A 27,005-nucleotide genomic window follows, 5' to 3' on the forward strand; every position below is an offset into this window, starting at 1 on the left:
CAACATTTGGGTGTACTGTCTATAACCATTCAAATGTTCTGTAATATGTTTTCATATGAAAGGCTGTATATCGGGCTTTATGGGAGCTAGCATTGTCATCAACACAGGTGGGTTGTTTCTCTCTGACTCTGTGGAGCCTGAATTTTGAGCAGCCATCAGCCTTTGTCTGCTTACAAGTCTCCCTTAAATCTGTTCTGCACATGCATAAAATAGCCTTTTAAACATTTTTTTTTTGCACTCTTCAGCATCCTTCCACTTCATTTGCCATTAGATGGTAGAAGTGAGTGAATTTCAGCTTGCAGATGTTTGCTTTGATAACCTTTCTTTTCCCTGACTCCTACTGTAGGCTGACAAATAGATAAATGTTAAAGGAAAAAAACAAATTCCTGATTACTGTGAATCTTTCTCCCATCCTAACCACTGACATTTACAGTCCCGCCCATTGTTGTACATGGGGCAGGCACACCCTGACCTCATGCCACCCATTTCCAGGGCTTTCCAATTTATTTATTTATTTATTTGTTAAATTCTTCATCTCCTGTGGCATATTCAGGATATGTTTATCATCTTCTTTTCCCAAACACTTTTGATTTTAATAGGATTTCCTTCAGCAATTCTGCTGACCTCCTGATTCCTGCAGAAACATGAATTTGGAAAGTTCAGCAGTTTACTATTAACCCATGGTGTTCAAAACCCACGAGATCACAGAGCCAGTTAATTAACAAGATACTAGATTTGCATGATACAGAAGGCTTCATGATTAAAGAAAAATATGAGTTATACGGATGTGTAGTGGTGTTTTATGTGTGTATTTTATTTTAGTTTTGTTTGTAGAAATCAAATGGAGGTACAACCTGCCCCCTCCCCCCATTCTTATTCCTCCTCCTAATCTTTGCAACTGGCCACATAGCCAATACTGACACCATCTCTCTCTAGATGTATATTTATATCCAACTTACAATGTTTTTTCCTACTCAGTGACTTATAGTGACACTGAAGAGAACAGTTAAATGTGATATGCCTTACTTTCTATAAAGAGAAAGAAAGGACAAGAGAAAGAAAGGAATCCACTAGAAACATTCAAACCTCAGCAGCATTACCATATGAGTGAAAATGTCAACCATATGCTTCATTTAAAGGAATATAAAGTTGGCAAAATCACAGATTGTTCTATGCGTTCCTATAGGGTTGGCTCTGAAATTCTGCAGCAATCTTTGTCTGCTGTTTGTGTGGTCATTGTGAGTACTGCGAGGGAGTGGGGTGTAAAATAGATTTTTATGGGAATAAATTAGCATCCCTCCATTATTTTTATTGTCCTCATCTTTGCCAAGGGCGTGACTCTCTCTTCTTGTTTAATCCACTTTCTGAGGCCTGAAATGAGTATTCTGGAGCCAATATATCTTGTCTTGTCTTGTGTTTGTCTCTTCTGCTTTTTTCTCTGTCTGCTGTTATCTCTCCTTTTGTCTCCCCTTTTCTCTTTCAGGCCAACTTTCTTCCCTTCCTACTTGTTCCCTCTATCCCACTTCTAGACTGACTGACTCTCTCATATTTTTACTACTCCATCCAGTGTAGTAGTTAATATCCTTTAATAGCCATTGGTAGTTAATATCCTTAACTACCCCATTATAGCCTCTATGGTGTACATCTGGGGTGTAATTCCAGAGCCTGAAATGGACGCTGGTGCACTTGACTCTAGTTAGTTTTAAATTAACCTACCTACTTTTAAATTAACCCAGTTGTTATTTGTTTGGTATGCAAGTCACTGCTGCACCAAGGTTGCGTTAAATCACTGCTCTTGTGAAAATATTTAATTTTGTAAGTGAATAAATGCATTTGACTGTATTGCAGGTATGATTGCTCCAATTCTACATTTGCTCAGCCATCAGTGTACATAACCAGGATTGGACTAAGGGATTAATGAATTATGAAATATGTATCTCGTGCTGAAAGATGCATTTGCTTTACTTTTCTGGGTGGTGATGGCCTCAGGTACTGAAACGTGGGTTTCTCCTTCACTCCAATTGAGTGGGCAGGCTATATCCTCATGATGTCTTGTTTAGCTCTGAGGCAATGAACTTGGGTTGTTGGGGTATCAACCACTCTCCTAGTTATGGGTCAAAATGTTTTTTGTGACCTCCAAGCTCCTTCTTCCTGTATTATTTTCTTTAATCCTCTCCACCCCATGTCCTCACATCTAGATGACTCTCTTTCCACTGGGAGTGGCTCTCTCCAGAGCACAGCATGCTGTTCCAGGAGAGTCAGATGGGGTCACACATGAGAGATTCAATGGACTTAATTCTTACAGCAAGGAGTATGCTGCCTTTCTAGTGCTCCTAGATCTTGCCTGTCATAAACTCATATTCCTACACAATAAAGAATTGTACTTTTGGTAGACCAGTAATTGTGAACCTCACAGGTCTCTAGGTGGGTTGACATAAACCTGCTCCTGACCTTCAGTCCCTTGAATCTGGGCCTCAGATGTTATGTGAAACCATGTAACATTGTGCTGATTCTCATTGTGCTTCCTGTTATTCTACATGCCCTTATCACTGCAGTATCTGAGCTCCAGGAAGATGGGCACAAAGAATACTGGAGCGGCATCTCAGGAGGAACTGTTCTCTTCTTCTGTGAAGAAGTTGAATGTGGGGTTGCTGGAGGACTCCTATGCTAGGCAGTCAGGATAGCATTATTTTCCTTTGTTTCTAATATCATATTCCTCTTCCTTCTTAAGCTGCATCTGTATCATAGCACAACCCTTGCAGCTGAGAATATGGACCTTGTCAAACAAGGCGGGTTCTAAACTAGAGGACATGGAGAAAGATACATGAAGCAACAAAGTGTTCTGTCATGCTCCCAGAAACACATGCCTGAATCCAAGATTAGCCATGAACCCCTTCCTCCCGTGTGGCTGGTCCGTTACTATTGCAGTCCTTGCTTATGCTGGCAAGTGTTTACATAAGCAATTTTCTTCTATTCCCCAGTGAAGTTAATGGGCCCACCCATATAAGTAAGAGTTACACAGTCTAGCCCTACATTTTCAGGTGTATGGCCTTTCAACAGTGATGGGTAAGGCATAACTGGAGTAAGGCACAGCTGAAGTAGACAATCACATTAGCTATCATTTAGATTCAGATGTACCTGGGAATGGGAAAATGTGGTTAATCTGAAGTCAGTAGTTTTCTGCACATACACAAAACCAGTTGTTACAGACAAAACACTAAAAAAGAAGGCACCTTCCTCCTCCGTTTCTCTTGAAAGCTTACTTTCACTTTAAAAATGAACATGACCCCGGAGGCCAGATAGATGTAGAATCTGATCCATTATGGTGAGAGATTTCAGTATCCTCTGGCTCCAGAGAGATGGACTTGAAAGGCTGACTTGATGCATGTTGCTTTTTCTGAGGGTGAAACCCTGTTTGCTTAGGGACTAGCATGCTGCTACTGGAGGTAACTTGCTGCTGAGGTCATGAGCAAACCAATTTTCCTTTTATACCGGCGCCTCCTGCAATAATAATAGGTGTAAGAGAGAAAGGAAAGTACAGTTTATAGATGCATTTTGAAAACAGCATACATTTTAAAGTTCATTTTAATCAAGTAATTTTGAAGTGTGGTGGTTTTGTTTTTGTTTTTTTTTCATCAAGAAGGTTATTTACTGAACATCCTGGTGATATGTCAAGGTTGAGGGAAGCACTCTAGCACACAAAGCTAGCTTCATGCAGCTTTTATGGGGAATCAGCCTTGAAGCTGTCACCTGTAATGCACTTTCCCTTTTGAAGCAGCTGTTTCATTTATTTTAAGGTTCGCTTATTTTCTAGGACTGTCTTTTCATATTCAGATCAGTACCAAAGAGAGAAGAAAGCAAAGCGTTGAGATCAGGAGCCCACTTACCAGGGCTAACCTGTTCAGAGGATGCAATATTCCCCTTCATGAAGCCTTGTGTAAGGTTTACTTGAAGGGCCTATAAATAGGGTGTTAGGGGTTTTTTGTTTTTTGTTTTAACCTCTTCGTTCCTTTGGAGAAATAGAGGAAAGTTTTCAGGGCTAACTTTTGAAAAATAACTCCTGTGATGCCAAAAATGGGTATTAACACCCCCTGTTTGAATATACGGGGGTGCCACACACGGTTTAGCGTTCTGAACTGAGTGTGCTATGCAAAATAGAACTGCAGGGCATCTAAACACAACCTCCAAAATACCTTAGCCAACAGTTAATAAGGACGCAGGCCCCAATTCAGCAGGGTACTTTGGGATGTGTCTAACCAAGTCTGTCATTAATCCCATGGGCTTGGATGACCCGTCTACACCTCATAGGGGACAAGGCTCTATCCCTCCTGTCCTTGCACTGCAATCCTAAATAATGGCACAACCTGCTCAATTCTCCTGCATATTGGACTGCTTGGGTGCCATTCTGAGCTGCAATCCATACTGAAGCTCTGCACTGCCCTCAGCACAAATGAGTGTCTTAGCCCTGGTCTACACTGGGGTGCGGGGCAGAGGATTGATCTAAGTTACACAACTTCAGCTATGTGAATAATGTAGCTGAAGTCGACATACTTAGATTGACTTACAGTGGTGTCTTCACCTCAGTGAGTCGACTGCTGCTGCTCCCCCGTCGACTCCACTTGCGCCTCTTGCGATGGTGGAGTACAGGTGTCGACGGGAGAGCGCTCGGGGGTCGATTTATCGCGTCTAAAGTAGACGCGATAAATCGATACCTGCTGGATCGATCGCTGCCTGCCGATCCGGTGGGTAGTGTAGACATACTCTTAAAGGCATAATCTGGCGCTTTACGTTTTGTTTCAGCATCAATTTAAATAAGCTTGGAATGGCAATTCATTTTCTTTTTGGCTGTTCTTTCTTTTGAATGAAAGGGGAAATGGCTGGGGTTAACTGCTGTTTACACAGAACAAATGTAATAAAAAGAGCCGAAATCTTTTAAAAAAAAAAAAAAAAAAGACAAAAAGAACCTATGCTAATGTTGTAAATAGACATAATTTGTTAACAACATTATTAGAACACTGTGGTTGTAATAAACTAGTGTTGGAAAGCCTGGAAATGCAAAGCTAAGGTCAAAGTCAACAAATAATTGTCGAACATTAGAAATATCCCCAGTCAGAGTTCTACAAGTTTGACTTTCTTTTCCCACGCACCATTCAAAGCTGTCCTGGCGTTATATCTGAGTCAAATCTGCAGGTTACAAGTGTGTGCTATATTTGGCTTGGTATGTATTTTGGATGGTTGATCAGGTAGATATTTAGGCTCTTTTGGATTCATAGTGGAAAGGTTGCTAGCAGACAGTTACACCTGGACTGTGAAAGGATAATTAAAAGGAGGAGTATTTGGTTTTTATTTACTGTCAATGGGTGTTTTGAAGTGGAGAAGGCTCAGGATTGACGCCCATTGTACAACCGGGCACCTGGGGACAGATGGGGGCTCAGATGGTGTAAATTGTCCCAGCTCCATTGGCTTCAATGGCATTATGACAATTTACACCAGTTCAGGATCTGTTCCATAATGTAGAATTAAACGCTGACCAGCAGTGGTATCTCATACACAGCAGGATTTTCCTGTACTTGGATTAGGACATAACTCTACCATTCTGCTTATAATTTAAACATGTCACACAATTTACATAGAGTCCCACTGGTGGAACACGTCACTTCTCTTAGTTTTGAATCTGCTAGACAGTGGTGCACTGAGGATCTAGGGCCTGCTGCCCTGCATCTTGTGTAGTCATTTGTACCTGTGCAAAGAGCATGTAAAAGACAATAACGCTTCCGGTCTCCAGGGAAGACCCTAGCAATAAGTTATAGCTGCAAAAGGCTTCTGACCACGTGGGTTACAGCAACAGCACTTTTGTATTGGCGGAATTGGACTTAAGATATGTCAGCGGTTAGGAGGAGAGAAAGTGAGAACTCCGAGGACTTGTTTCTTACAACATCTTGTTTCATTCTTGGTTTATTCAAACAGCTGTTCAGGAAGGATTTGTCAGTACATTAGGTCACAAAGTCTGTGAACATTAAGGTCCTGATTTACAAAAAGATCTTGCCACATTCTCCTTTTCTGTGGACACAATTTTTCATTGAGCGTTGATTGTGCCTGCAAATCAGGGGTGTGTGTGTGCGTGTAGTCCGTTGGTTCGACGGTGACGTTTTCATGCTCTCTCTTTTTGTGGATTCTGGAGTGACTCTGAAGTCCAAAGCATGACACGCATGCTCATGAGCGGATCGGGCAGACAAAGTAATTGGTGAGCGTCTTGGTCACTATAGCAGTAGTATGATGCTTTTCCCTTGCAGCTAACAATCGATTATTTCTGTCTTCTTCAAAGGCTTGAAAAGCTCTGAGTGCTGTGTGTTGCCATGCTGATCTATTTAACTCAGCCTTCTTAAGATAATCTGGTTTTATTGCACCATAGTGTGTGGTTTTTTTGATGCTGTCCTTGTAGTGCTTGCTGTCCTTATAGTGTTTTTCCTTGTAGACACTTGATTCTGGTGTCCTTGTGCCAATTCTCCATAGAATTTTTCTCTGGGGAGTTAATATTCAGGCATCCTAATGATGTGTCCAACCCAGTGTAGTTGGGCTTTTATCAGCATGGCCTTGATGCTTATGGCATTTGACTTTTGGAGAACCTCCAGGTTGATAATTTTGTCCTGCCAGCGGATCCCCATAGTGGCGTGCAGAGACCACATATGGAAGGCCTCTAGCTGTTTGATATGCCATTTGTATGGTGTCCAGGTCTCACAGCCATAGAGGAGAGATGTGAGCACAAAAGCATTGTAAAGTTTTATTTTTGTTGAGAGGGTTATGTTGTGGGATTTCAGGACTTTGTTATGTAGCTTTCCTAATGACTGAGAAGCTTTCAGTATCCTGTTCATGATCTCTTTGTCAAGAGATCCATCATTAGACATCTAAATGGTAAAGTGAAAGTGAACCCTTTTAAAATTAATTCATTGCAGGCACAAGAGTGGAAGCCAGTGCTGAAAATCTGGCTGTAAGTATATGGAGAAGTCATTCTGAGTCACAGAACTGTTAAAAATGTACAAGTTTTGGGAGCAGGGAATAGTTTGGGGGGTGGGATACTATGCAATTATTTACATTAGCTGTAAGTAGGAACTAAAGCTGTCACTTTCCTTGTAACTACTTGCAGGTGAAGGTGATGGTGAGAATTTGTCCCTCTCAAGGACCACATGACACGTCCGAATCCATGTCTTTTCTAAAGGTAGATCCACGAAAAAAGCAAATCACTCTTTATGATCCATCTGCAAGTGGACCATCCAACTTAGGTCACAGGAGAGGAACTGTTGCTGTCCCAAAGATGTTTGCCTTTGATGCAGTATTCCCTCAGGATGCTTCTCAGGTACTGGAGATAAGCACTTAACTCTAACAACTCTTCCCATGGGCACATCATTTTAATTCATATAAGAGTTCCTTATTGCTTCTGGGAAATTTTGTTTGAATGAGTTAGTATAATTCCTGGGAAAACATGGTAATTTAATAGACAGTAGATAAACTCTCACATGGTTTCAATTTAGCCCAGAAGTGAAGCTACATCCATGGAGATAAATTTGCTGAATGAATACTTTCCCTGTATTTTTAGTGCTGCTTAAAGGCACAGTCAACTTGAAATTTACATTTTTAACTGAATATGTTGTAACCCTTTTTAAATCAATAGGATTAGGAGTACAACCCCATTGACTTCAGTGCTTTGCTACCTAGGGACAGATTTAAGCATGTGCCTAAAGTTTAGTGCTTTGCTGAGTCGGGACAATGGTTACAACTAACCCCATAAGATTACTATAATTGAAAGAGGGCAGGGAAGATTTTTATTTTTCTCTCCTTTTTCAGGTTTACATTTCACATCACTTCCTGAATAGTCAGTTTCACTGTTTTGTTGACCATGCATGCCCTTCTCCAGGCCCAGCAAGGCCTGTCTTATGCACAATAACAGCAGTAGAGCTGAAACTGGACGGGCAGCAGGCAGACATGTGCACAGAAGGAAAGGGGATATGTTTGGTGACGTTGTAGTCAAGACCACCCAATGGGAGCAGAAAAAAAACTTATAGTAGCTTTAAAACAAAGGATTTTTAAAATAAATCTGGACATAGACCAACCTTTACATAGTTCTCTATCAGAACAGTCAATTTTATGAAACTCCAAATAATTCATGTTGAGAATGTTACTTTACAGCTTGAATGAACAAGACAAATTTTGGCTAAAAAACATTTTTCATCCTTTTTATCTCAGGTACTGGATCAGTGAATAAGCATATTGCGGTCTTAATGTCTGGCAAGTGCATAGGAAAAGGCATAACTACGCACTCAGACGCACAGCGCAATTGCAAATGCCCCAGTAGTGCAGCCCTAGGGACCAGTATAGTCTATTTGTACTGAAAGTTGCAATAATCTATGTGGGTGGTTGTGCACAGCAGCTGCTGATGGTTTGGGTGCTGCACATGCAGTACAAAAAGGAGATGAGGTAAAATTTTGGCCTGATCGAAGTCAATGGCAAAACTCCCATTGTCTTCAGTCGGGACAGGATTTCACTCTGATCTCTGGGCCACACTCTTCAACACTCTCTTGAAGGGCCTTTGAGGTAGCATTTCTCCGCTGTTTCAAGGTGACTAGAATCAGAGTGGCCAACTTCCACCTGCATCATCATTGCTATGGGCAGGCTTGCTGGCATGTATCTATGCTCATTGTTCACTGGTGTATGGCCTTATGTGTGTATGCCATCAATTGCTATATTTAATAAATCATGGTATATATTTCAACCCCTTACATACACTGATAAATTGTTTTTAGTACACTTAGGGAATTTAGCGAATTCCCTTTACCAATTATATTATTGTTTTCATAGTAAATGGAAATCAGATACTTAGAAATTCTTATTCAGGGATCTTCAATGCATTTTCTCCGGTATGAATGGCTTTTTAATTTCTACAAGCACTCTTTGGCTGGCTTCATTTCACTGAAGCTGTTACTCTTACTGAAAACCCTTGGCTAAGCTATTATACCAGCAGCAAGCTTGGTTGGATAGTGTTCAATTGCTACATTAGTCATAGAATCGATATTCCAAGGGAATTGGTATAAAGAATTGAAAACTATTTTAGGCTGCTATAGCAGCTTTTATTTTTTAAAAATGGAACATAGTTGCTAAAATAGTAGAAATAATGCCATAAAAATGGGCAAAAGTGTTACGCTTCAGAAATATTGAATCATTCTTTTCATGTAGGAGAGAAGTAAAGAGTGAATTGTGTAACTTATTTGTCTCCAATTGTTCTTTCAGGCTGAGGTATGCTCTGGAACAGTAGCAGAAGTAATCCAGTCTGTTGTGAATGGTGCAGATGGTTGCATATTTTGCTTTGGTCATGTCAAGCTTGGTGAGCTCCCAAATTCGTTACAGTTAATTACTATGTCAGTCTGGTAATTACATACTGTCAGCTTCTGGAACAATAAATCTGGAGTATACGAATAGATTAGAATTTCTTTTTAATTAGCTTTGCCAACTTATCATGGTTTATTTCTACACTGGGATCTTAAATTCTAATTTGAAAAGGTAAACTGTAACATCAGATTAGTTTATGTAGGAACAAGCTTTTAGAGGCATGTTATGATGAAAATCAAAAGATCAGAGATACTTTAAAAATTAATTTGCTTTGGGTTTGAGTTACAAAAATGGCAAAATTAATTGAATAAATACTAACTGATTAATAATTAAATACATACAAATCATTTTTGCATTTGTTAGCCCAAGCTATCTGTACAGCACATGGCATATGATGTAAATTGGGAGCTGCATAAGAAGAAACTGTTTTATTCTTGAAAGATAAGTTTTTATATTTTCCTTTCCTTTCCAGGTAAATCTTATACCATGATTGGCAAAGATAACTCCACACAAAGCCTTGGTATTATCCCCTGTGCAATTTCTTGGCTCTTCAAGTTAATCAATGAACGCAAAGAAAAAACTGGGACTCGTTTCTCTATTAGAGTATCTGCTGTGGAGATCAGTGGCAAAGATGAAAACCTTAAGGATTTGTTAGCTGAAGTAGCCACTGGCAGCCTTCAGGATGGTCAGTCTCCAGGGGTTTATTTGAGAGAGGATCCGATATGTGGAACCCAGGTATAATGGCTATCGCAACATAGGCTTTTCAGCCTGACTTTCCTCTGTTTTTTATTTCCTTTTATCTGACAATGATGATGACAATTTTTAAGATGGTAAATTTTTTTATTGTCTTTAATATATAATCCCCACTCCCATGGTGTACATATTTGTTTCTCTTATCGCCCTAGAGACTTAGTATGATCAGCAAAAAACATTCCCCCCTGCCTTAATTAGCCATTTTCTTGTTTATATTCAAGCTTCAAAACCAAAGTGAGCTTAGGGCCCCGACAGCAGAGAAAGCTGCCTTTTTCCTTGATGCTGCAATTGCTGCCAGAAGTACCAGTAAACCTGAGTGTGATGAAGAAGACAGGAGGAATTCACATATGCTCTTCACTCTTCACATTTACCAGTATCGCATGGAGAAGAGTGGCAAAGGAGGAAGTAAGATCAGTCACTCCAAATTCGATGTATTTATTTAGTTTGAAATAAATATTTTTACATTTAGATTAAAAATAATATGCAGTATACTAAAAAAGAACCCAACCAAGCCCCCCAAGCAGTCGAGAATGGACAAACCTTGGTAGATGTGGCTAATATCTTCTTTGTTCAATTCACATGTAGCCCCATTAATATTTAATTCAGGCATTACCCCACACTGCATTCATTATTTCTGTCATTTGAATAAATTCTGCATAGCTAATCTGCTGTGAGTCCTTTTGCTCAGGTGAATGTGTGTATAAACATTGTTTTGTTTTAGTGTCCGGAGGACGGAGCCGTTTGCATCTGATTGATCTAGGAAGCTGTGAAAAAGTGCTGAGCAAGAGCCGAGATGGGGGAGGTTCCCTGTGCCTGTCTCTGTCTGCCCTGGGCAATGTAATTTTGGCCTTAATTAATGGTGCTAAACATGTACCATACAAGTAAGTAAATTACTGTGTACATTGCCTTAAATATAGCTTGCAAAAAAATTATACCAAGGGCCTGCTAATCTATTGCACTATGTCAATGGAAGTTTTGCCAGTCACATATATGACAACATATATCTGGCCTCCAGTACAGTTTTTATGACATTTATGTTCATGTAATGTATGATAAACCCTGGGTGGGATGATTAGTTGGTGATTAGGTCCTGCTTTGTGCAGGGGGTTGGACTAGATGACCTCCTGAGATCTTGCAACCCTGATATTCTATGATTCTATGACTTTAGAGTCCCATAATGTGGTGGTGGTATGCACAGCGGTCTGAAAAATCATATGCATTGTGGCATATACCTAAGTTGGATGAAGGGAGCTTGTCCACTTTGAAAAAATTGCAGAAATGTTTTTCTTTTTTTGTGAAATGTTGAAACTTTGAAAAATTTTGGCCAGCTTGTTGAAAACCAGGGGACATTTTATTTCCCTGTTGTTGTTTTTTCAAATTTAGAGGTCTTCTTGAAATTTCGAGAAACATCAACCAGCTTCACTGTGCATGTAACAGAATGGTGAGGATCGTATCAGTAGTGCTATAAATAATATGCCCTTTTCAGCAGGTTGCACATATGTATGTTTCCAATAAAAACTGTGCATTTAAATACATTCAGGACCATATTCTGTTCCTGTGTGAAAAAGGGAATGGTAACTTGACAAAAGTGAGCATCGATGTGTGCTTTATAGAGTGTGCTTGGCGGTACTGTCATGGTGAGGGAATACATTCACATCTGCACGGGGCCCAGTCTAAAGAGGACATCCCTGCCACAGACATCACTGGTAGAATTTGGCCTTTCGTACCAGAGTTTAATTGTTGCTTGCTATGATGAGTTGTAAGTTAGTGCCTCATTTATTTCTCATGTCATTTCACATATTTATCCAGTGTGGAATATGGAGCAGGTGCTCTTTCATTTTGTATTAGGTGAAAGCAGGTGTTTTCCTTAGGCCAGTTGCCAGCTGAGCGAATGGACTAGAATAGTGAATGGCCAGAGCCTCAGGACCAAGCCCTTTGCCACCAAGCCCAGCTCAGTGAGCAAAGGCGTAAAGATGACTTCCTGACACAGGCCACTGGGTGCTGGGCCAGTTCTGAGGAGCAACTTGTAGCAGCCTCAGGAGTGTTCTAAGTTGTGCCAGTTGCATACAGCCCCTAAGTAGCTTTTCTGGCAGCTGTGGCATTCCAGAGCATGATGACTCCTCAGCTGCACTGGCTATGGCTGAAGACCACGTTGGCCGTACACCATCTAGTGATTCCCCCAGGGAAATCCTCGGACAGCCAGTTAAGCTAATTTCCCACCGGATTTGTGCTGCCAGAGCAGAGTGGGCAGAATGGAAGCCAGGATCTGGCCCTAAATCTGCACCTAAGCCACACAGAAGAACTATAGCAAATGTCATAAGTACTTCAGTGTATGAGCATTGTGATATAGCTGTATCCACCCAAAAAGACGTGCACGTTATGGTATATGCGAGCTTATAGCCACATCCATAGCCACAGATCGGGCTATAAAGCATGGATGAGTGTTTGAGTAATCAGACTTTTCAAATAGGTGGGCATTTAAGGCATCTCTTTTCTCCCTTTGAATAGTGGAACATTCAGTGCACTGCTGCATCAGGCAGTGCAACGTCCAATGGATGGCTGTATTGTCACTTACTAAGGGGAAGCTTTGTGGAATTCTTTCTTCTCAATGCTACAAGGTGTGGATCTGGTGTATGGGCTCCTTCCTCTGTGAAGACAAGGAGGACAGGGAGATTTCTTTGCACCATGCTCCTGGTCAGAATGTCCAGGTCATGGTATCTCTTTTAAAATGGGAGAGGAAAAATTAGGTGGGGCAGGGCTTAAACGTATCTTTGATGCCTAATAATATATTTGTTAGGGTATTCTTGGCTGTGTCTGTTCAGCAATATAAAGTTATTTTATTCCTTGTTACACGAGCTGTTCATCTGTAGGTCATGTAGGTTAGGTAACATGGTGATGGTGCATTCAAAGTAGCAGAGATTAGCTCTAACGAGATAAAAGATAGTACTTGTAAGGTGTTTGGGTAATACTAAGTATCATGATGAACTGCCAGTAAAGTGAATAGTTCTTGGATTTGCCCAAATTAACAAAGAGTTTACACCTCTAAAAATATGCAGGTGGAGGAATAAATTTGTTATCTCTGTGTGTATATATGCTTAGACATGTTTTAAATATGTACAGATCATGTATATTTCAGATCTACCTATACCATACATACATGTACACTATAAAAATGAAACCATAATACTTGGTATTTTAGAAGAGTCTGCAAAAGGAACTAGAATTCTTTTAAACCATCTTAGTATTATTATTTATTACATAGGGACAACAAGTTGACTATGTTGCTGAGAGAATCATTTGGGAACATCAACTGTAGAACAACCATGATTGCTCATATTTCTGACTCCCCAGCAAATTATGCAGAAACTCTCATGACAATTCAGCTTGCATCACGAATCCACCGAATGAGAAAGAAGAAATCCAAGGTTGGTGTACAAGCAAGCTGCAATTAATTTAATTGAAAATTTATTCTCTGAACCCCTTGGTGGGGGAATATGGGACTTCTAAACAATGAGGACTAATACAAAATGCATCAAAGCTTGGTAGAGAAATTGACAAACGTGTTGGCCCAAAGCTGTTGTTATTCCACTTGATTATTAGTCCTGAAACATTTGTGTTTTAATTTTATGCAAAGGCACGTTTTCACACACACACACACACACACATTCCTTTGATTTTATGTGGGATTATTGCAAAAATTCCTTTGATTATTATATGGGGCTATTGCTAAAGGTTCAATTTGTTTTAATCAAAAAACAATAAGGAAAGAATGTAAGATGCTAAGATTGAAAGACAACATAATATTTTGATGTTATGAAACTTATCTGTGGTAAACCTATTAATATAATAATCATATCATGTTTAAAATGTATATAGATAAGTTTTGTTATTTAACTTCATATTGTAAAGGTTTCCACTAGACACAATTGTGGTTGATGGTGAAAGCAAAGCAGAGTACATAATGAGCCCAAGATTTCCTCTCTTATTATAAATATATTTAATATTAATAAAGATTTTCTTTTTTTATAATTAACAGTATGCATCCAGCTCATCTGGAGGAGAAAGTTCATGTGAAGAAGGCCATGTACGAAGACCACCTCACTTGAGACCCTTTCACCCAAGAACTGTAGCACTTGACCCTGATCTTCCTGCACTGAGTATTTCTAGTGATCCTGATTATTCCTCCAGCAGTGAACAATCTTGTGACACCGTCATCTATGTTGGTCCAAACGGTGCAGCTTTGTCTGACAGGGAACTAACAGATAATGAAGGGCCTCCAGAGTTTGTTCCCATAATTCCTTCCCTTAACAAAAAGAGAAGCAAGGACAACTTTGCTATTGCTAGAAGTTCTGACAAGGACCATTTTAAGTGCAACACTTTTGCTGAATTGCAAGAAAGGTTAGAATTCATTGATGGAAGTGAGGAACCTATAAAGTTTGCTTGTGGAGAAACACCTGTTGCATCAAATTGTAGTCCTGTGACAGTGATAGAAAATGTGCAGTCTAAACTGATAAATGAAAAACCATCTTCTCCATCTGGAGCGTATAAAAAATCTGTTCCACAGGAAACAATGTCTCCAAAAAAAGGACATAATCTTCATTTCCAGGCTGCTGTTCAAAGGGGTGGCAGCTGTCATGAAAAGAACGCCCCTCACATCAAAGCGGAACATTCCAAACTGCAAACCAAAGCTGAAGGCAAAAAACTGGGCTCAGCCTCGGATGGCGAGAAAGAGAAAGAGACAATCACAGATTCGCTGAAATCATTGAAATATAACCCTACTAGGAGTCAAGAGCAGAGTAAGGCCACAGCTGAACCTGTAGTGAAAGAAAAGTTCTCATATGTGAAGCGACCTTTACCAAGCCCTGCGCCCCCACCTCCACAACAGAGAGATCAGACCCTCAAGTCCAAAGAAGCATGTTCAGAGTTGGACAATAGCAGTGCAATCCGGACTCCTCCTGTGGGAATGAGTAAGCAAATGACTAGCAAACCTGAGCACAACTTGGTAGGAAGCACATTTCTAGTTGGCAGTAACACCCAGAATCAATCTGGCGCTATCGAGGTACATAGTTTCCACTCAGCGTTCAAAGGTAAATGTTTTGACCGGGATATACTGACCACCACAGTGACTTTGCAGCAGCCTGTGGAGCTGAATGGAGAGGACGAGCTTGTTTTTACAGTGGTAGAGGAACTATCCATCAGTGGAATTTTAGATAATGGAAGGCCTGCCAGTATCATTAGCTTTAACAGCGACTGCTCCCTTCAGGCTCTTGCATCAGGTTCCAGGCCCGTTAGTATTATTAGCAGTATAAATGATGAGTTTGATGCTTATACCTCACAGGCAAGCTCTACTGGTGTAAATATTGATATTGTTTTGCCCTTTGCTGAGGATCCGTTTTCCAGCAGCAGACGTTCCTCCATCAGTTCTTGGCTTAGTGAAGTTAGCATTTGTACAATTGAAAGTGATGGAGCCCAGTCCAGTGACAGTTTTGTTGCCCAGTCATCTTACAGCTGTAATAAGTCCAAGGAACCTTTTAATTTGGATTTGCCCAATGTAACCACCCCATTGAAAAGCTCCCTGAATGACAGTGGATTTTGTTTCTCAGAGCTGGAAACTGAGAGTATAAGTTCTAGCAAAATGTCTTCAGGCATCAACAAAATCCCCCCAAACTCTGAATTAACCAAAGCATCTCAGATGAAAAGTGCTTTTTGTGTAGCTGATCAGCCCCTAAAAGTTAAATCTAGCAATTCTCGAGGTACACCGGTGATAGAAACAATACATTCTAGTCTTCCTAGGAAAACAAAAACTACCTCATCTCCGACTCACAATGATGCCACTGTAAGCTACAGGGAACAGCAGAATCCACACACAATTTTTGAAGATCCCTGGCTGGTGCGCATGGATAGTCACTTGGAAGCAAAAGCTGCAGAATCTCTGCTGTCTCCAAAATCTCACACATTTGGTACTGATAAGCAGCCAACAAAAGCTGCCCAATACTTCAGCAGTGCAACCAAGCCAACTAAGTCTCAGACTATGCTTGCATGCTCCCAGAGGGTTGTAGATGGTTGTGAAATGGCTTGCAGATCTTCCAGTGAAGCCACTAAAAAATCTGAAGCAGCAATGAAAATGCCACAGCTTAAGAGAGGAGCCACTACGCTGGGTGTGATGCCAGTAGCACACAGTAATAGTGCTCCATCAGAAGGTGTGAGCAGGGGAAGTTCTGAAGCTGCCTTTGCTGTTGGCAGCCTGAAAACATCCTTGGGAAAGAAGACTCTGCCACAAAAGTCAAGCATGCTACCTAGGCCAAATGGGACCATACCTCCAACACCTCCTGTACGTAAATCAAGCCTAGAGCAGAAAAATGTGGTGGTCGCAAATAGTGGAGGCAAAGCTGCAGGCCTAGACTGTCCTAGAGTTGTAACAGCAAAAGCTGAGGAAGAGGCAGAATTGCGATCAAAAGCTGGATCTTGGGTTAGTGAAAGTACTAGCAGTAAAACAAGCCTCAAGGGAGACCATTCTTTGCCTAAAATGACTTCAAGTTTAAAGACTAAGGCATCTAAAAGTGAAGCTGTTCATCGATATGAGAGTCACATGTCTCTGGAAAGGTGTGATAGTCTGACATCGGTTGGATCCAAAGCAAACACAACTAGGGAAAATGGCAACGCTAGCATCAACAATGGTAGAACGGGACGATCGGTCCCACGGCTGGGAGTTCCCCCTGTGACTTCACCACCATCACATACTGCACCTTTACCCTGTAAAAACAGCCAGGCAAAAAGTACCACTAACCAGAAGGCTCAAGCAGGTGGAAACAAAAACCGCAGCCTTTCTACCAATGGGTCAAAGTCGCTTAGCTCCTCTGTAAAATCACTGACTCAGTCTATTGGAAAAAGCTCTAGCATTCCTCCAAGTGGGAAAACAATCCCTCGATCTGTGCAGGGCGTCAACAACAAACCTGGCAGAGGAACTATTATGGGGACAAAGCAAGCAATTAGGGCAGCCAACAGTCGGGTTAATGAGCTGGTATCTGGCAGTTCTGTTAAAATGGGGCATTTCAGAGGCTCCACAGACTCTGATAGCGGGAATGACAGTGGTATTAATCTCAGCGATGAAAAATCACAAATTCCAGTGTTGCCATCTCCTTACAGCAAGATAACTGCGCCCCGGAGGCCTCAGCGGTATAGCAGTGGGCACGGCAGTGATAATAGCAGTGTTTTAAGTGGAGAACTGCCACCAGCAATGGGAAGGACAGCTCTTTTTTACCACAGTGGTGGCAGCAGTGGCTATGAAAGCATGATTCGTGATAGCGAAGCAACAGGCAGTGCCTCTTCCGCACATGACTCAATGAGTGAAAGCGGAATGTCATCACCAGGACGCATGAGGAGTTTGAAGTCCCCTAAGAAAAGATCGACAGGTAAAAAATTAACACGACTCAGGCTTGCGTTTTCAGCCATCTTAGAAATTCATTGATATTCTTCTCATATTTTAGGATGTTGAGTTTTTATTGTGCTTCTTAAGTAAACTGGTAGGTCACTTAGTTTGAATTTAGATGCCTAGCCACGTTAAAGATATACATATGGATAAAAGATGCACTAAATTGTAGATGAATGCTGTTAATTCGTTACAAAATTATAGGCTTTGTAGTTTTTAAAGCAAGTTTTAAAGCTAAATTATGAAAGAGATAGAAGCCTGAGGCCTGGTCTACACTGCGGGGTGCGGGGGATGGATCAATCTAAGCAACGCAACTTCAACTACGTGAATAACATAGCTGAAGTCGATGTACTTAGATTGACTTACCGTGGTGTCTTCACTGTGGTAGGTAGACTGCTGCCACTCCCGTCGACTCTGTCTGCGCCTCCCGCGGCAGTGGAGTACAAGAGTCGATGGGAGAGTGCTCGGGGGTTGATTTATCGCGTCTAGTCTAGACTTGATAAATTGAACCCCACTGGATCAATCGCTGCCCGCCGATCCGGTGGGTAGTATAGATATACCCTAAGTAGTGTAACTGTTTTTGTTCAGAGAGGTGTGACTGCCGTTCACTTACGTTTGTCCTAAATCTTCTAAATCCACCACAAAACCAGAGCGATTGGCTGCTTAACAAGGGCTAAATTCCGCCACCTTTATTGACCTTCAGTGGCATTTACTTGTTGGCTTCATTGATGCTGCTTGTGTGGGTAAGTGGTACTGAATGAGAGTTACGGCTTCAGAATCAGGGTTCTAATGTCCAAGTTTTGGAAATAGTTTTTACTATTCCAGCCAGAAATACCATGTTCGTTATTGGGGATTCACTGCAATTCATGCAATGATAGCTCCTGACTGAAAGGCTGCTCCTGCAACCTTTAACTTCCAGTAGCACTATGTGTGGGAGTAGGGTAAGAACTACTCCTCTGAGCATGGGCTTGCTGAATCTGACACGTCAATTGGAAAGGTGTAATTATTGCAGTCTCTGTAGGTGCACATGATGCTTGTGCCAGCACAACTAAACGAGTTAAACTGATGTATATGTTATTGTGCTTTCTGGTCAAAGCAACTGAGTTGCTTTGATAGGCAATAAATCAGTTCAGAGACCTTGTGCAACACTTGCAGCAGTTCTTTTTTCATAGCACATGAAGCTCTCCTACAAATCAATATTAACAGCTGTGTAAAGTTGCACACGTATTGAGAAGGCATTGCTCACTGATGGATTTGTATTTGTTTTTGCCCCAGGAAATGCTTAGAAGGTCTTTAAAAATGACAGATTATTTCTTTTTCAGCTGAAATTGTCTTCGTTGGTAAATTATACCTTACTTTTTGAATGCTTCATACTCTGACACACTAATATATTTTATACATGAAGTGGGACTTCATAGGAGTTTTATTCAATATTGGACAAACAGGAAATGTTTGATAGACCCATTATTGGCCTAAGTATTCAATAGGAAATGTTAGCCATGTTCCTGGGGTAACTTAATACTAACCTGTCAAAGTGGATTTGAGACTTGCTTCTGTTGGATTTTAGCTCTTAGGAAAGCAGTGCTAGAGAAACTCATCCTGGGAACTGATCCTAGTCCCATCAAAGCCAATGGAAGCCTAATCCTTAATCCTGCAACCCCTTCTGTGTAAGTAGTCCCCTATGTCCACATGGAGCTCCAATGACTTCACATTGGGACCACTAGGTACCATGAAGTTCATCTGCTTGTATGCGATTGACTGCATCTGTTTATTGACTTCAGAGGGCTTCCAGCTGCCGGAAGGCAGTTGCAGGATTGGGATTTTAGTTCATGGGGAGGATCAGGCCTGACACAGTCAGATTGAATAACTTGAGGTTGTGGAAAGGATACCCTGTTGATTACATACCCAAAATAGACTAAATTGATGTGGCCCAGCTGCCTGGAGGTCCCATATTTGCAAGGATTCATTTATTAAGAATATTTATACCAGGTAACTCCTTAAGCACATACAGCAAATATCTCACTTTCAATGAGGCCTGGTGAGCTTTCACCTCTTTATTGACCATTCGTAAAGTTTATAAAGTAACTGACCTGATCTCATGGCACTTGACTCCCATGTAGGAGACCCAGGTTTGGAGATGGCCTCAGTCATACTCTTCTAAGCAGCAGTGAAATGTTGCCCTCCTGATGAACTCAGCTGCAGTCAGAAGAAGAGAGGCAATAATTATAAGATGCCATACCTCTGGTTTTCTCCCATGAGACTCCAGACACTGAGGATAATTTTACTTCACTTCTCCCTCAAAGATTCCGTCCTGCGATGGGAAAATTTTGGAAGCCACTCCTTTCAAGGAGTGCAGTGTTCCTCTGAATCTCCATTAAAAGGGAGTCACTAGAGGGAATGTACATTTCTCCCACTGAGCTCTGAATCAGCAAGCATGAAGCTGCTCACACTCCCCATCACAAAGCGACAAAGAGCACAAGCAGTAATATCACTCTTACCCTTCAACTTGTTTTTGTGTCATTGGCTCCAGTGATCTGGGGATCAGTGCCACTGGCTTCGGTTTTGCCTGAACATGGCTTGTACACTTGTTGGTTAATGACAGATGCATCACTAAGAACTAGTCTCTCAAAAAGTAGAGGGTGACACATGACTGAAAAAAATGTCTGCATCAATGCGCTCAGCTTTGTATGGGCAAATACCAGCACATGTCTGGATGCCCATTTTTTTATGGGTACAAGACAGTCTCTGCCTTGTGAAACTTTTGCCCTGATGCATCTTGGTAACAGTAAAAAGAACAGGAGGACTTGTGGCACCTTAGACCATAAGCTTTCGTGGGCTACAGCCCACTTTATCGGATGCATAGAATGGAACATATAGTAAGAAGATATACATATAAGTTGGAAGTTGCCATATAAACTGTGAGAGGCTAATTAGTTAAGATGAGCTATTATCAGCAGGAGAAAAAAACTTTTGTAGTGATAATCAAGATGGTCCATTTAGACAGCTGACAAGAAGGTGGGAGGATTCTTAGATTGGGGGGAATCTTAGATTCCCTAATGACAGGTTTCAGAGTAGCAGCCGTGTTAGTCTGTATTTGCAAAAAGAAAAGGAGTACTAGTGGCACCTTAGAGACTAACCAATTAAGTATCCTCACACCTTCTTGTCAACTGTCTAAATGGGCCATCTTGATTATCACTACAAAAGTTTTTTTCTCCTGCGGATAATAGCTCATCTTAACTAATTAGCCTCTCATAGTTTGCATGGCAACTTCCAACTTATCTGTATGCATATATATATCTTCTTACTGGGTAACAGTGTTGTTCTTAAATCTGGGAGACCCTTGTTAAGTAGCAAGTGAATTTCCTGGTTCCCTGGCCTTTGCAGCTCTGTTGCATTGTGGAAGTGATGTGCTTGGACACGAAAGAGGAGAATTACGGTTGTAGCATAGCTAGTTGCTGCCCTAAGTGCCAGAAGCCTTCAACTTCCACTGAAATAATCCCACATCATTTTGCAGCTTGGATGCTGAGTTTAGAGGAGGCCATGTGCCAGTCCAGTTGGCCAACAGGCTGTTGTTATGGTAGAAGAAAAAGGGGGGTTGGTTATGCAATGGGGTGGAGTGAGGGTGGTTCTGTAGAATGAAGTGGAAACCTCATCTGAACAAGTCTTGCTTAGAATTAACCTAGGCATAGAACAAATAGCCTGTCAGAATCATCAAACGTTATCAGCCTCGTCACATTACCTAGTTGACTACTTTTGCCAGAGTGAAGAAATGAATGAGATCATACTTGCTCACAAAAAAGAAAGGTACTCACTCATGAAAGTGAGCAGACAAAATTTAGGAAGGCTGGCATAAGGAACTGATGCTTAGATGGCCCTTGGGAGAACTACTACTGCTGTTTACCACCACTAAACAAACAAGGACCGTGCCAAAGCCCATCAAAACAGTAAGGCCCAGATCTTTAAAGCTATTTAGATGCCTAACTCCCATTGATTTCAGATTGCAGTTAGGTCCCTAATAACTTCAAAGATCTGGCCTAACTGCCTTACATTATTAAAAGAAAAGGATTAAAAAAAAGCATTTCCCCCAAAGTATCCTGAAAACCTATATATTTTCTTTGTTTTGTCATATTTTGCAATACACTAGTACTCCTAGGTTTTGGATGCATAATGTCCCATGTGATGCAAAATACTTTAAAAAAAATTTATTTAAGGTCTCCAGCGTCGTAGACTGATTCCTGCTCCATTGCCTGATGCTACATCCCTAGGAAGAAAGCCCAGTGTCACTGGCCAGTGGGTTGATCTACCACCTTTGCCAGGCACTTTAAAAGAGCCATTTGAAATTAAAGTTTATGAGATTGATGATGTGGAACGATTACAGCGACACAGACAAGAGGAAACTGAGGTCAGTACATATTTTACAACAACTCCAGACAACTTAAATTACAATATACAGGCAGAATCACTGCTTGAATGCTAGTTTGGCATTCAGGAAATTGATTGCAATTAAAGCACTATAATTATTAATTTTACAATTCATATGTTGGGGTGCCCTTAACGTAGAAAATGAAAATAATTACTGTCTACAATTAATTGTGTTCAACATGACTGATGGCATGAACGGAGAACACCAATGAATACATTATGAGAAGACTTTATAATCTTAGCCTGCCTGATGAAACTTTACAGCCTCTCTCTACTACAGGGTCATTAACTCTTTATGTAAATGACATAAAGTATCCTGGTTAGAATTCTATTAAATCAGGGATATTGAGAGTTTAATTTACTTGTAATTGGAAAACAATTCAGTTAATTCTATTTTGGAGACCAGAGTTCTGTATTCTTCTGATGCCTTTTTTTCCCCCATTTTTTCCAAAATAGCCTTTCCAGGATGTTGAAAAGGTAAGAATGCTTTTATATAACTACAAATTCCTATGTCTTAATGTTCTTAAAGAGTTCAGAGTTTCATTTAACATGATTAGACTGTGTTTATTATTTGCAGTAGTAGAGAAAATAATTTCTCTACAAACAGTAGCAATTTCAGAGTATATTAGAGATGTATGTTAATTTAGAAAAGTGCAATAAATGCTTAACTGATTGTGGCATGCTGTTTCTGTAGATTAGAATCCATTCATGCACATTTCAAGTGAAGAGAAAAAAAATGCTGTTAAATGTTACAATGTAATGAGGTGGGTAGGATTTGGGTGGTGCTGACAAAGGCCAGGCCAGGCCAGACAGATTCATGAAGTGGTCTTTCTGTGCCTTTAAAGGGTCTGATGTATTTCAATACCAAGCTGAAGATTTTAGAAAGGCGCCATCAGCAGATTAGAGAAGTGAAGGCAAAACATGAATGTCTGAAGGAAGAGTTGGAAGAGACAAAGTGCAGATTGATGATGGATCCAAATAAGTGGAAAGAAGAGTGTAAGTATTTCGCCAAAGTCACTGTGAAGTCCAGATTCAGCAAGAAACTTTTGCACATGCTTAACTTTAAGTAACGAGTAACTTTAACTTATTTAACTTTAAGCATGTGCTTAAATTGCTAGCTGAATTGGGGCCTTAAAGAACTTTGCACAGCAATGAAGTTTGGTATGGTATGGGATTGCTTTGCAATACTGGGGTACTGTAAGTAGAATTCAGAAACTAGCAAAACTATACGAAGACTGAAATAATAATAATAATTAATAATAAATACTTTATATAGTGCTTTATAGCCACAGAGGTATTTTATACCAGGAATAAGTATTATTACCCTCATTTTGCAGATGGGAAACTGAGGTGTTGAAATCAGAGCCTTATTCCAGCAAAGCACTTAAACATATGCTTACATTCTTTGCTAGATTTGCTAGATTGGAGCCTAGGGCTGGAATTCTGACTCAAGTGAAGGTAACGGCAAAACTCACTTGAGCTGAATGGGGACAGGATTTTACCCTAGGACTTTGTTTCTTATGTGATGATACCAATAACTGTTGACCTAAGATGTTAAATTCTGCATCTGAAATAATTTTTTATTGTAGACAGTTTCTCATATAAACATTTTGGTTTTTCGCAAACAGTTGAGGTGGACCCTCACCTTGATAAGGAGTCTCAGGAGTATCTGGAGGCACTGGAGCAAGTGACAGAGGAACTAGAGCAGTGTGTTAATCTGTGCAAGTCACATGTCATGATAGTGACCTGTTTTGATATTGGGATGATATCTGATGTGCAAGATGGAGTTCGAGAAGTGGAAGTTTGAAGGTGGTTTTTCAAGGGACTTTAGGAAGTGGAGCCAAACTGTCCAAAACGAAGAAGAAAAAGGATTAGGAAGTGCAAGTGGAAATGTGAAGACTTAAAGCCACAATGAATGTTGTAGAGACTGATACAGATGAGGAATTGGAATGTTTATAAATCATTATGGTGCCTCTACGTGACCTGAACTGTACAAGGATAAAAATAGAAATAAACATTGTTTCTAACAGAGAAAAGCAGAAAAATCTAGTACAAACCAAGACTTTAAAAAACAAACAGAAAACAATGAAAGTGCCTTTAAAATTCATTTGATTTTCATTTTGTATTTGGTGCTAGAATTAAAGCCAGCAAACCTAAGCAGACCACAAAATGTATTCCTATGAAATATTTTATACTGTATAGTGTATTTATGACTATATGTAAAAAAAACAACATTGTAGCACAAGCAATAAGTAAATTATGTTTTCATACCTGAACTTGCCTTCTTGTTTAATAGAAAAGCTGTTTTATGTAGCAGAACTAAAATTGTATTATAATTGTTTTCTTGGTTAGGATTCAAGATATTTTTATGAACAGTTATCTATTGAAGAAGTGTATTATGGAATTTCAAGATGATTGTTTTATGTTCTGTTTTTGTATTATTCCTTTTTCAGGTCAAAATAAATGTTTGTGTTCCATTTATATATAAATATATATATAACTGCTTAACTACTTCCTTGGTTACTAACCTCTGTTTTCATGGATCCGATCTTTTTAGAGTTGTTAACCGAACTCGAGGAAGTCTAGAAGGGCATTGTGGTTTGTTTTTCTCTGACTACAGGAACTGAGAATTATGTTTATTACCAAAACCATAAAACAAACAAGCAAAAAAAAAAAAGTTAGTTTTTGTAAATTTTAAGTTAGGTCCATATTTTTATATAGTTTTGACTATAAATAAAGGTTTTTGCATTATGAACTTTAAGACAAATAGTATATCTTTTTACAGTTTTTCTAAGGAAGGCAAACCCTCAGGATCAAGTTTATACATGCTGCATGAGATTTGTGCTTTTTTGAAGGAGACCACCTAAGCGTGGAAACTATTGATAAATTTGTTGCCAAGCGAATACTTTTGAAAAGGTTTAATAGTGTATGTAATATCACATTTCATAATGAATCATATTTTCTGATCATCTTGCTTTTTATGGGTTTTTTCAAATCCTTTGTACAAATGTGTATTATAACAGCTTGCTTCAGCTTTTATCTGTGAATAAAAGATACATCTATTGTTATCGATTGCTTCTTATTATTTCCATGATTTTCTCTATGCTGCAATACAATGTAAGAAGTGCAAGGCACAATTGTATAGCATTAGGTACTTAAATACATCTTAAAAATCTAATCATGCATGTCTTTCCCCTGGTCATACAGGAAATGTGTGGCTATGCTGGGAATTGAACTCAGTTCTCCTGAATCCAAGTTTAGTTTTGTTAAATATTATTTAAAACACACTGACTTCAGTGGAGCCAGGATTTCACCCAATGGGAAGACTCCTACCCAAGGTGATTTACGGTTTATTGGGCCAGATCCATCTCCACATGGGAGGTGGGTTCAGTTGTCTCTATGGCACCTGAGTCTCCATGTCTCCTGAGTCTGTGCATTGTCTTACTGCTCCCTCCCTCCAACTAATTAGCAGGGAATTTGCAAGAAAGTTAACATACACTCCTCCTCCTCATTAAATGCAGAGTTTCTTCAGGGGTAGGAAGCTCTGGCAATGTGACTTGGAGAAAAGTCACAGGTAGTCCAGAGCCTCCAGCAAATTGCAGGGGATCTGGGAGGTTTGGATATCTGGATGGGATTCTTTATCCTGCAGATAGCAGAGTTTGCAAGAAATTCTACAAAGGGGAACCAGGGTGTTCCTTCCCTCTTTCCCCTTGATTTTCCCAAGGAAATGGTACAGTCCAGCTCATTTTTATGTATTGCACATTGAATCATATTTGGTGGTGCACAAACTATAGATGGAATGTGGGGGCCCAGTTTCTGTGTTCCTCTATTGCTGTGTTAGCTCTTTTTCCAGGTCGTGGAGCAGGTCAGCTTGGATTCTGGTGTAAAGCTCTGGCAAAATGAGACTGTATCCCATGCCTCATGCAGACAATATTCTAAATAGCCAATGCAAGTTAGATCTATAGAGCCCTGGACTGTGAGAAGAGAGATTGGTCTAGAAGTGGCAGAGTTGTTACAAAGTGTTCCACCCGATCCAGCACCTGCTGATTTCAGTGGATGCAGGATGGGGCTATACATTCAAATTATCTTTACAATTCTTTTGAAACAATTATAGGAGTAGCAATTATTCCAAAGATGAATAGCTTGGATTACAGAATCATTACACACAAGCCTATTTATCAATTAAATAAATCTATCCCTGCTATGAAAAACCCTCAAAAAAGACAGCATAGAGTCAGCAAGGTCAAATACCTTTTAGCAAAAATGGAAAAACACATAATTGCATAGGTGCTGGAACTAGGGGTGCTGGGGGGGGGGGGCGGTGGTGCAGCTGCAGCCCCTTGCTTGAAGTGGTTTCCATTATATACAGGGTTTACAGTTTGGTTCAATGACTCTCAGCATCTCCACTATGAAAATTGTTCCAGCACTCCTGTATACTTGGCCAGACAGCAGTACAACCTGGGATTCTTGCTATATGAAGTGAAAAGGCCAAGGAAAGATGGGCTCATATTTTGAAAAGGAAACAATGTTGTTTTTGGTGGATTAATGTTGATAGGCTCCATGGTGCTGACTTTGCCAGTATGATTATCCAATGAAGATACATGGCCATATCCCACCACTGATGACAAACTCCTGCTGAAGTGAGTTTTATGCAGAAACCGATCACAGGATATGACCCATACACACAACTGGGCCAGGTTCCAATCTCCATTACACGAGTAATGTAAATCCAAAGTAATTCCTAGAACTGCAATCACTTATTCATGAAACAGAATGAAACCCAAGAATCTAACTAGTACATAAACTATCACAATCTCGACTGGGTACGAGCCTCTTTGTTACGCACTCCACGCTCATCCTCAAAAGGTTTATTTTTTCAACTATTAAAAATCTTTAAACAACAAAAGCTCCCCCAAATTATATAAACATAATGGAAAAACTACAGCAAAATAATTTGGTTAAATACACAACTGTACATTGTTTGTAGATCACCCCAGCGTCCTTTTATAATTACCTCCAT

The 27,005-nt window shown here is 40.2% G+C and overlaps 1 protein-coding gene across 2 annotated transcripts in view; it reads left to right on the forward strand.

The window, feature by feature from the left end:
• KIF26A (kinesin family member 26A) overlaps window positions 1-25,053 on the forward strand; it is a 134,665-nt gene extending 109,612 nt beyond the window's left edge. For both annotated transcript variants that reach the window (XM_048854573.2, XM_048854574.2), the window contains exons 6-16: window positions 7,145-7,354; window positions 9,283-9,376; window positions 9,854-10,116; window positions 10,356-10,539; window positions 10,856-11,015; window positions 13,397-13,559; window positions 14,171-17,546; window positions 21,775-21,965; window positions 22,442-22,462; window positions 22,831-22,981; window positions 23,614-25,053. In XM_048854573.2, coding sequence (XP_048710530.2) covers window positions 7,145-7,354; window positions 9,283-9,376; window positions 9,854-10,116; window positions 10,356-10,539; window positions 10,856-11,015; window positions 13,397-13,559; window positions 14,171-17,546; window positions 21,775-21,965; window positions 22,442-22,462; window positions 22,831-22,981; window positions 23,614-23,792 — 4,992 coding nt within the window. In that variant the 3' untranslated portion in view covers window positions 23,793-25,053. The remainder of the gene's footprint in view (window positions 1-7,144; window positions 7,355-9,282; window positions 9,377-9,853; window positions 10,117-10,355; window positions 10,540-10,855; window positions 11,016-13,396; window positions 13,560-14,170; window positions 17,547-21,774; window positions 21,966-22,441; window positions 22,463-22,830; window positions 22,982-23,613) is intronic.
• Window positions 25,054-27,005: the final 1,952 nt, after the last annotated feature.

Source organism: Caretta caretta, chromosome 6, assembly GCF_965140235.1.
Source record: "Caretta caretta isolate rCarCar2 chromosome 6, rCarCar1.hap1, whole genome shotgun sequence".
NCBI classification, from domain to species: Eukaryota; Metazoa; Chordata; order Testudines; family Cheloniidae; genus Caretta; species Caretta caretta.